At 50.3% G+C, this 10,173-nt stretch overlaps 1 protein-coding gene across 1 annotated transcript; it reads right to left on the minus strand.

Annotated features, from left to right (window-relative positions):
• Positions 1-842: 842 nt before the first annotated feature.
• Positions 843-8,873, minus strand: Echs1 (enoyl-CoA hydratase, short chain 1). The gene is made up of 8 exons (XM_077105343.1): positions 8,720-8,873; positions 7,010-7,207; positions 6,463-6,590; positions 5,802-5,901; positions 4,687-4,791; positions 4,183-4,302; positions 2,996-3,063; positions 843-1,337 (listed from the first exon to the last, which is right to left on the minus strand). The coding sequence occupies exons 1-8, from the start codon at positions 8,805-8,807 to the stop codon at positions 1,272-1,274; spliced, it is 873 nt and encodes a 290-aa protein (XP_076961458.1). The 5' UTR covers positions 8,808-8,873; the 3' UTR covers positions 843-1,271.
• Between the last annotated feature and the right edge of the window lie 1,300 nt (positions 8,874-10,173).

Genomic DNA, 10,173 nt, shown 5'->3' on the forward strand with positions numbered 1-10,173 from the left:
TAGCTGCACACTGTGTGATGACCATGCTGGTCCCTGTGGCCTGGGGTGCATACTGGCTATTCAATAAACTGTGAGTGCTCCTTACCCTAGAGTCCCAGGCAGGTTTAGACCCCATTCTCTTAGGCAAAGTCCTGCCCGGTGTATAGCCAGCACTGCCAGGCACCGAAGGGGTACCTGTGGGGGCTCATGACAGCACCAGCCTACAATGATTTTCCCTCAAAAGCCAAAGCCAGTGTGCATCAGCAGAGATGCAGATTTCTCAGCCTCTCCTTAGCAGGTCTCAGGATTCCCTAAGGCTTGTGAGCCCCTGACCTGGGGCAGCCAATGTCATCTTAGGCCTCAGACTATATAGGATGGGAGGTCATCCAGGATGGTCAACTCTCACAGACACTTGCTTGAGAACAGTTTGGAGAACTTAGTGTTCTGGGAATAAAGAGGATGCTTGGCGGCAGGGGCAGCGGTTTCTAATAACCAGGTCACCACACTGAGCTCTACTGGGTGCCAGAGGCTGCACAGCAATTCAGCCCAAGGTCAATCCTCCCAGAGTGTGCAGCCACCAGAGGAACCTTGAGAGCAGCCCATCCCTCAGGGTGCTGCTCCCACCCCTGGGGACTAGGTCTCCATGCGGTGCATGGCAAGCAGCACCAAGCACGACAATACTTCCCAGATCAGCTTCTCTGTGCTTCAGGAACCAGCAGGTACTGGGCACAGAAAAATCTAAAGGAGGCTACAAACCCAAGTGTTCACAGAAGTCAGACACCTGGGATGTGGTATGGGGATTGCTTGCCTTATGGACTTCTGTTTTGTTTGAATGCTTTCATTTACAATGAAGAAAGTTGAACTAATTTGAAATAGTCACTTTAATCATGATTCTTTTCAAAAGTAGCAACAGCAGCATCTCCTTCTGAGCAGCCACATCCAGCAGCTGCAGGCACAGGACAGACAGTGCCTGCCTCCACCCCAACATAGCACAGTGGTGGCCAAGCAAGCACCTCAGCTCCTGAGGTGAAGAAAAGGCTGAAGGTGCTGGAAGTTCCTCAACAGGACCTTTGACTTAGAAAATGTGCTCCAGTCAGAACACAGGTGACTGATCCTGCTAATCACTGGCTGGCTGTGCTGCGAAGGCTTGAGCAATGACCACAGTTCCATAGCCATCAGCAAGAACTCTATGTGGTCTTTGCTACCTTTTCAAGGATGGTGATCTATTTGCTTCTAAGCTGACAGCCTACAGTTCCCTCTCCATGAAGATTGAGGCCCAGGAAGCTGGTTTCTCAGTGGTCTTTGAAACTGGCCTTCCTCTTCTCCACAAATGCAGCCATGCCTTCTCTCCGGTCATCCTGCAAGAAAGGGAGGTCAGCAGAGGTGGTGCATGCACCTGTATCACCTGGCACCTGTGGGGGTCTCAGGGCTGCTCTTGCTGCTCTCTCCCTGTCTGCTGTCCATGCTCATGGGGCAGGGAGGGCGATTCTGCAGCAGGCCCACCTGAGCCTGGGAAGAACAGAATTCCTTACCAATAGGCTTAGGCCTGGAGAGGAGGTTTATACCCCAGGCAACAGTCACTCAGGAACTACCCATGTGAGTATAGAGTAGTCACACCTCAGAAAGTCTCACAGGTAACCTCTGGCCACCCTGGCCCACAAATAGCAGAGGCAGGGTCTGTGTCCGCAGCATATGTAGGGCACTAAGCAGGACCACAGTGGAGCCCTGCACCTGTCTCTTCCTTTGCTGTGTACACACACACACACACACACACACACACACACACACACGCGCACACGCACACACACGTGCACCCACAGACATGCAAACACCTTCACTTTTTCCGTAAAAAAAGCCATTTCCAATCCAGTAGAAAGGAGACCATAGTTGATCTCGGGGATTCTGATGTGCCTGATTCACCTCTCCATGCTGAAAACCAAGCAACTGGCTCTGGCTTTGTGTTGGCACCTTTCCCTCCAGTCAGAGGTGACTGTTTCCAGCTGACCCAAGGAGTCAGTTCATGAGAAGAGGACCTTTTTTTCCTCCACCTCTCCCAGGAAACTGGTATGGAGAACCTGGAGATTTCCACCGGCCCCACCACCCATTCCATTTCCAATGCAAAATGTCTATGCAGGGAGGGATTTTCCTCACAACCTTCCCCCACCCCCGCATTCTGAAAGTACAATGAGTTCCCTGAAGGGTTCCTTCCACCTGCAAATAAGCCTGTTAACATCCAGAACCAAACCAGAAACCTGATGTTGTTGCTCTCTCTTCAAAAGTAATTTGATTTATCTCTCATTTTTAGTTTTTAAGTAACTGCTTTTACTTCAGTAATTGACTATACTTTAGCTCCAATTGAAGCTCAATGGAACTATAATTCTTAAGATAGTATTTTGTAAATAAAGATGGTTTAAGTAGGAATAAAAAAAAAGCCATTTCCAAAACCCATTCTAAATCTTTCATAAAACACCTCGATATGACTTTCTGATAACAAAAGAGGTGAATTACAATGGCAATTAGAAGACATTTTCCTTTAAATTACTGGCAAAAATCTTAGAAATGTTGCTTGAAAGTATAGGATTAGAGTTATTACAACACATCTGAATCACATTCCAAATAAGTGGTATGATCCAGGGAAAATATGGGTGAAGTGAACTATATTTAATTTTTTAAACTTCCATTTCTTTTTGAGAAGGGGTCTCACTATATTGCCTGGCACTCCAGCGATCCTCCTGAGTAGCTGGGATGCAGGTGCCACCACACACCTAGCTAGGAACTGCTGCTTAAGGTGTGCAACAGGAAGTGGCCTTTTGGAGCATTCCCATTCTTCTAACCTCCATACACTCTACTTTCTTGCTAAAAACATGGCCCAGTGATAGAAGGAGTCTGGTCCAGCCAGAGGGTTCTAATAGTTCCGATCGAAAGGAAATGGTAGTTAATCATAGAATCTGAAGAATTCCCAGCAGCTCCTGTAAGTGGAATACACTCAACTCTCAGCAGAACACGGTTTACTCACGGTGGCGAAGGTCGAATAGAAGAGTTTCTTCTCCAACTTATTTCCTTCTGTTAATGTCATTTCAAAGGCTAGAAGAGAAACCCGGTGGTCATGAACTCATATGCTACATGTGGGAACACAGAGTGTCCATGTAGTGCTTGTGGACCCAATAGAAACCTGACTCAGTAGTGCAGGAGGCCAGCTCTGTGCAGGCCTCCCCTGGTTCAGCTCATGCCCCCCGTGCACATATGGCCCCAGCTGAACAAACTGCTCTCTCAGGTCTTTTGAATGTCCCTCAATGGTGGCAGAAGAAACTGAAGGAGAGCCAGAAGGACAAGTTGTTCAACTGTGAGCATCTGAGTGGCCGAGGAACCCAAAGCATAGAGAAACGATAAGGAGGAAAATCAGGAGAGAGTGAGCAGACACCAGCAGGCCTCATTCCAGGCCTTTCTTCTCAGTGGAGGACACAGGTGTGCTGCTGTCTAAACACCTGGAGAGAAGTGCCTTCAGCTGTGATTCTGCCCAAGGTCTCAGTTCCCCCAAACCCTCACATGGCTGCTCCTTGAACTAGCACATCTGCCTAAGGATAACAGCAACCCTGGAGGCAAGCTCTCTCTGGAGGTGGTATCAGGTTCACAGAGGCTGGGGGACTTCCTGGGCCACATCTCCTGCGATGGGCTGACTCTGACAAGCCACTACAGTGAGGAGAGGCCATCTCACTCTGAAAGCCTAGATGGACTGTTACATTCAGGTTCAAGCAGTTCTGTGGAGGGCAGTCAGACTGCTTTGCCAGCAGAGAGAGAACCAAGTGTCCAGACCAAGGAGAGTGTGAAGTCTGCCTGAGGCTCACATGGATGCTCTTGGGGTCAGCCTGTGGGAGAGGAACCGTGCAGCCTGGGCTCAGGAGGAGAAAACAGGGCTTCCCGAAAGCCACAGACAGGCTGAGCATGGGGACCAGGCTCCTTTCTTGGCCTCTTCCTTCCATGTCTGGCACTGTGTCACCATCACCTTCCAGGCCTGGCCCAGTTCTCGAGCCCTGGTACAAAGGTACACTCAGAACATCTCCACAGCCTGAGAGACTAGGAGTCAGCACTCTAATGGCAGAATCACTGTCCTGAAAACCCTTCTATTGCTGCCCAGGACAGGCTGATCTGTGCATCTACGTTGCTATGGCCTGGGACCCTCCACTCTCTTCCTGCAGAACCTACCTGCATTCACAGATTCCTTGGCCATGGCTGCTATAATTTTGGAATTGCTGGCAATTTTTTCTGCACATTGGATGGCTTCTTCAACCAGTGTCTCAACAGGAAAAATCTTGCTCACAAGACCTACAACAAAAAAGGAGGTAAGTGAAGTGCAGATCTGGCACAAGTCCACTGCTCGAGTCCACAGATGCCCAGTCAGGCTGCCTATAGCATCGAACAGCAGAGAGAGGAGGAAGGTGAACTGTGGCCACCAATGGCAGGGAAAGGGCTGGCCTGCGAGGGTCTAGATTCCCACAGCCTACTTGGTTCTATAGGAAATGGGATGCTGTGCTATTCCTTCTCAACCTGAGAGTATGTTGTCACTCTCTTGAACATAGAATATTTCAAGATCTAAACCCCAAAATAGTCAACCTCCCAGATTCTCAGGATCTAAAAGCTCTGGTGCCAATTACCCCCAGGACACCCGGGCCAGTTTCTACCCAGCTCCCGAGGGTAGACCTGCATCACCTGCTTGCTTGGCATCCTGAGCTGAGATGCGGTCACCAGTGAGGACCATCTCCATTGCCAGGGACTTGCCGACTGCACGGGTAAGTCTCTGAGTGCCCCCTGCACCTGCAGGGATAGAGACTGCGTATTGTAGCTGGCTACATGACACATGAGGTCAAAAAAAAAAAAAAAAAAAAAAAGAGAGAGAGAGAAGAAACCACAGACGTGCTGCTTACCAGTTTATGCTGAAGATAAGGCCTAAGATGAGTTCTAATCAGGGGTCAGGCAGAACCAAGTGGTCAGCAGGTGGAACAAAAAGGGCTCAGAACCTCAGGGCAGGCCCCTTTCCAAGCTCAGGCCCCCAATTTTAGGATAGTGTTGCACAGCATATGTGGATTCTCCTCAGGTTTTCACCAACATTCTAGGAACTTCCAGCTTTCCCTCACTCCATGTGCTAGATCCTTAGCAATTGCTGCCCTATCCAAGACAGACCCTGAAAATTCATGAACCTTGTAGCACAAAACCTCAGAAACTGCCTGGCTGAACTCAAAGGGCAGTGGAAGGCTCTTGGGAGTATGCTGATCCCCCTGAGGTCCGCTCCCACCCCGAGGTCTACCAGTGGACCCCTGCACATAGATAGAGTTGCTCTTTGCCCAATACCCCAGCTCCCTCCTAGGCAGGGGATGATGGGGATCTAGACACCTGCATGTGCTGAACTTGGTAAAGCCATGTGACCTGTCTCAACCAATGACATGGGAATGGACAGGCTGGGGTCACACTGGTCAGACCTCCTGGCATCAGTGCGAGATCACTGTTTTCTCTCCAAGGTTTCTGACCTATAGGGATCCGCCTCAAGTATGGATCACAAGCAGGAAAGAACCACTGTGGCTGGGGGCCAGAGTCACGTGATCTGATGTCACCAGAAGTGGGATATGGTTGTAACCACAGGAACCAAGCTGTGTTCTGAGCTGTTATGTCCACTCTGTTCTTCATGTGCTGGTCCACAAATAGAGCACAAATCAGACCTGGGGCTGTCTTTCTGGGGCTTTTGGTTGGACGCAAGCTATAGGCCCCAAGGCATGGCTAGCCTTGAAGAATTACCTTCAGAGTGCCTGCTAAAGCTACTGTGTTCTCACCTGGGATGGTCCCCAGAAGGATTTCTGGCTGTCCAAACTGGGCTTTCTCGCCGGCGTAGATGATATCACACATCATAGCAAGCTCACAGCCCCCACCAAGCTGCAAGATAGTGTTCAGCAGTTTTTCCAGGGAAGTCCAGGCCGAAAACCAAAGTCTGCTTGCTCTGCTCATTGGGAGGGCAAACTCTTCTGCAAAGTGTGGACAGTAAGTATTCTCAGTTCTGAGGACACTGGGCTCTGCCATAGTGGCTCAAAAGCAGCCACAGAGGATGTGGATGTGGAGGACGTGGCACACATGGAAGGGGACTTCATTAAATTAACACCATGTGAAATGACCGTATGGCTTCCCCAATCCACGCCAGGGGCCCTGATACATCCAATAGAGGATGTGATGTCTTTGCAGGTACAGCATAGGTCTGATAACATTATATTAATACAGAAAAGTCCATTAACCCATTTGGAAAGAACCAGTAGCTGAGCATTCACAAAACGAAGTGGATGCAAAAGATTCCGATTCCTCATTCAGCATTACCAGCAGAAAGGAATTGCTAGCCTGCAAGCCACACGCAAGGCCTTTCTAAGATAAGGATCCTGCATGCTCCCTCTCACAAGCAGAACCCATCAACCACCCCAGGAGCAGATCCTTGATGTCCACACTCACAGCATAACCATTGACAGCAGCAATGACTGGCTTCTTAACCCGAGTTAGCTGGTCCCAGTGGCTCAAGAACTTGCTAGAGTAACAGTCCTGGAATGTCCGGCTCTGCATTTCCTTGATGTCAGCTCCAGCTAGGAGTGGAAAAGAGGCAGCAGAGATCCCACCAGTCCTATAAACCCCAAACCCACAAGTAGTTATCCCATGGACTATGTCAGGCTCTGGGAACAGCAAGGAGCAGCCAATACTGAGATGCCTATCGTGACCAGATAATGCAGAAAGGGCACAGGGCAGGCAACAGATGGCCTGGTGGACTCAAGAGAAGACAGTCTTGTTTATCAGCACTTAATCTGGCTGGTAAAGACCTGAATCGCTCTGAATATGCTGCCTTCTGCTGATGAAACACACTTGAACGTCCAAGAGTGCTGTTCATCTAAGCAGCTCATTTGGGAAGATCCTAAGACACTTGCCAACACCGAGAGGCCAGTCTGTCTTGCCACTTTCCACAGGCCATAAGCACCCCTCCCATCTGCCACCACTGCTGCCAGCACACCTGCAAATGCCTTATCTCCACCAGTGAGCACGATGGCGCCCACGGTGGGGTCTTCCTCAAAGGTCTCTAGTGCCTGGTTGAGTTCCTTGATCAAGCCGTTGCAAAGGGCGTTGAGTGCTTTGGGGCGGTTCAATCGGATCAACCCCACGTTGCTATTCTTCCCCTTTTTTTCTGTGATGATGTACTCAAAGTTAGCCCCTAGGGCAAGAGAGCAAAAGGAGATTCTCTGTCACATAGGTGTCAAAGGTAGGGACACAGAGGTACTCAGCCTGCAGCCCCACCACTCTGCTTGAATCCTTAAGTTAAAGAAAATCCCCAGCACAGAACACAGCTATCCCCTCTGATATGCCTGGTCAGTCTTCCCTGGCATCAAAGAGAGGAAAATGCCTTTTCACAAGGAATGCCCACCGGGGGACAACAGGACAGGGCTCTGGTCATACAGGGTAGACAGGCTGGCAGGAGGAAGACAGAGACAAAGGACAGAGGGGCAGCTAGTTCAGACTTGGAGGGAGCAGTCAGGGACTCGAGAGGAAGGACAGCCTGATAAGGGGCATCTATATGTTGAGTGATCAGTCCTCTTACACAGAACCTGTCCCATGAACATGCAGGTGAATGACTAAAATATCCTGGAGTAAGTGTCCTTTTGTGTGTGTGGTGCTGGGGATGGAAGCCAGGGTCTTGTGCATCTAAGTAAGTACTTAATCACTGAGCTGCACCTAGTCCTTGGGTGTGAATGTTGAGCAGCAATTTGTCTGCCATTAAGAAACCCAGGAATTTCTGCCAACCCCAGGCTGGAGTGCAGAAGTGAATAGGCAAGAACTGGGGGTGCAGCCAACTACTATCCACCACTGGATAGTTAGTTGGACCCACAGGGTATGGGAGGAACCCAGCATGGGGTAAGGCCAAGAATTCCTTGCAATACTGGAGCAGTGGTGTGTGCAGGAGAGCAAAGCCAAGGTGAAGGAGCGGGAGTAAAGGATAGGACTGTCCTTTCTACAGCCGGCTGTAGGAGGAACCTGAATGTAAGCATGAGCCTTTCTGAGTGGATGAGCTGAAGGGCAGGCTCAGGGAGGAATGGGCACTGAACGAGCCTGGATAGGGGGCACTGAGACAAGCGAAGCCTGCATTTTCAATTCCCAGGCTGACTTGTTCAACAGGATTACATGTGCTCTTAAAGCTACCTAAACACATGTGGAATTTCACAGCCAACATTCAAGTGCCCAGTAGGCCACAGGTCTTGGCCTTCAGTCTAGGTACAGGAGTTGAGAAAACAGTATTGACCCACCCAGAGTCTGGACATGACCTGCAGGCACCGGGATCAGGAAAGTTAGGGTGATGTAGCTGGGGTTAATCTGGGGACCAAGATTTGGGAGGTGTGTGGGGTTGGGTCCAAGAGAGGGGTAAAGAAGCCCGAGGTCGGGGAATGAGGGTGTCGGAGATCAAATTGAGAGGTGTGGGTAGGGGTCAGGATAGGGGCTAAGGGCTGGGACCGGGTCATGAGTCCAGGGTCAAGCCGGGATGGGAGGTTGGGGCGGATTCAGAATCAAGTGTCTGGGGAAGAGGCCCGGGGTCAGTGGTGGTCCAGTCAGGCGGGGATCGGGAGTGAAGGTCGGGGGTGCGGGTCAGGGTCAGTCGGGGAAGTCCAAGATCCAGTGGAGGGTGCGGGCCGAGGGCCTCGGGGCGTCGAACCCCCTCCCGGCCCGCACTCACCCGAGGCGAAGGGCCGCAGCGCTGGGCAGCGGGCAGGTAGCTGCAGCTGGCGGCGGACACCCAGCAGTAAGGCGCGAAGGGAGGCCATGGCGTCGAAACCACCAGCTCTGCCCGCGAGCCGCTGGGCCCTGAGAGGCCAGCCGGAAGCGGAAGAGGCCGCGCCAGGCCGGGGCGGGGCGAGCCGAGGCCCCGCCCCGTGGCGACCCGACGCGCCTGCGCTGGGCGGTCCGGGCTGCCGCGGCGGTCGGCCTGGCGCCGGGAGGCCTTCCACTCTTCCCGCCCGGAGGCCCTGGGTCACCGGCTCGGTGACGGCCGCTGCGAGACGCTCCAGGGTAGGCCCAGACCCAGCAGGCTCGCTCGCGGCGGAACCAGACCAGGGCACGATAGGATTTAAGTGAATTTACGATCACTGGGATTTTTATTAGTTTAAATGATCCTGAATCATAGCTTTTAGATATTTAGACAAGTGTGACTGGGCCTTCGTTCGTATTTTTTTTTGGTACCGAGGACCGAACTCGGGGGCACTTGACCACTGAGGCACGTCTCTAGCGGTTTTTTTAAGTGTTGATGAACCTTTATGTTATTCACTTATTTATCCGCGGTGCTGAGGATTGACCCGTGCCTCCTGTGTGAGGCCAGCGCTCTGCCACTGGGCCCCAGCCCCCCCCCCCCCAGTCCTTTTTGTGTCTTACTTAGAGACAGGGTTTCACTGAGTTTCTTAGGGCCTCGACAGTTGCAGAGGCTTTGAACTGAGATTCTCCTGCCTCACCCTCCTGAGCTGCTGGGAATTCGGGCCAGTGCCATTCCGCTGGCTCTTTCATCTGATTCTTGCAGAGATTCTGCAAATGCTAGGGTGGAGAAAAAGACATCACCTTCACATCACTTTTCAGAAAAGCAAGACTGATATTTTCAAGAAAATAATTCTATTCAATTATTTTGAAATAAATTTAAAAATTAAAAAATTTTGAATCTTCTTCTGAGGTAAAATTTAAAATCTTCATATTAACGGAAACCAATCACCCACATACTTTTACTAAGGGTTAGTAAATGTTAAGCCATGTGACAGACCCAAAACGAAATGACTCAAACATTGAAGAAGTTTTTCTAACAACCTAGGGCTGGTGTTGAGGGCAGGGCTACTGTCTTTTGTAAGGGAATTTAGGGACAAGAGCACAAATAGTAAAAGGGAAATATAAATTGGATTTAAGTAAAGCTAAAACCTTTTTTGTTTCAAAAGATAACATAGTGAAAGATTCCCATAGAATAAGAGAAACATTTTACAAGTTTTATACCTGGTAAAAGTCTTGTGTCTAGAATGTGTAATGAACTCTCAAACCCAGTAATGAAAGAATACCCAACTAAAAAGGGCAAAGTATTGAATAGATATTTCTCCAATAAAGACACAAAAGTGTCTGAAAAGCCCACGAAAAGATGCTCAACATCATTTGTCACAG

The sequence above is a fragment of the Callospermophilus lateralis genome, chromosome 15 (assembly GCF_048772815.1).
Source record: "Callospermophilus lateralis isolate mCalLat2 chromosome 15, mCalLat2.hap1, whole genome shotgun sequence".
NCBI lineage: Eukaryota > Metazoa > Chordata > Mammalia > Rodentia > Sciuridae > Callospermophilus > Callospermophilus lateralis.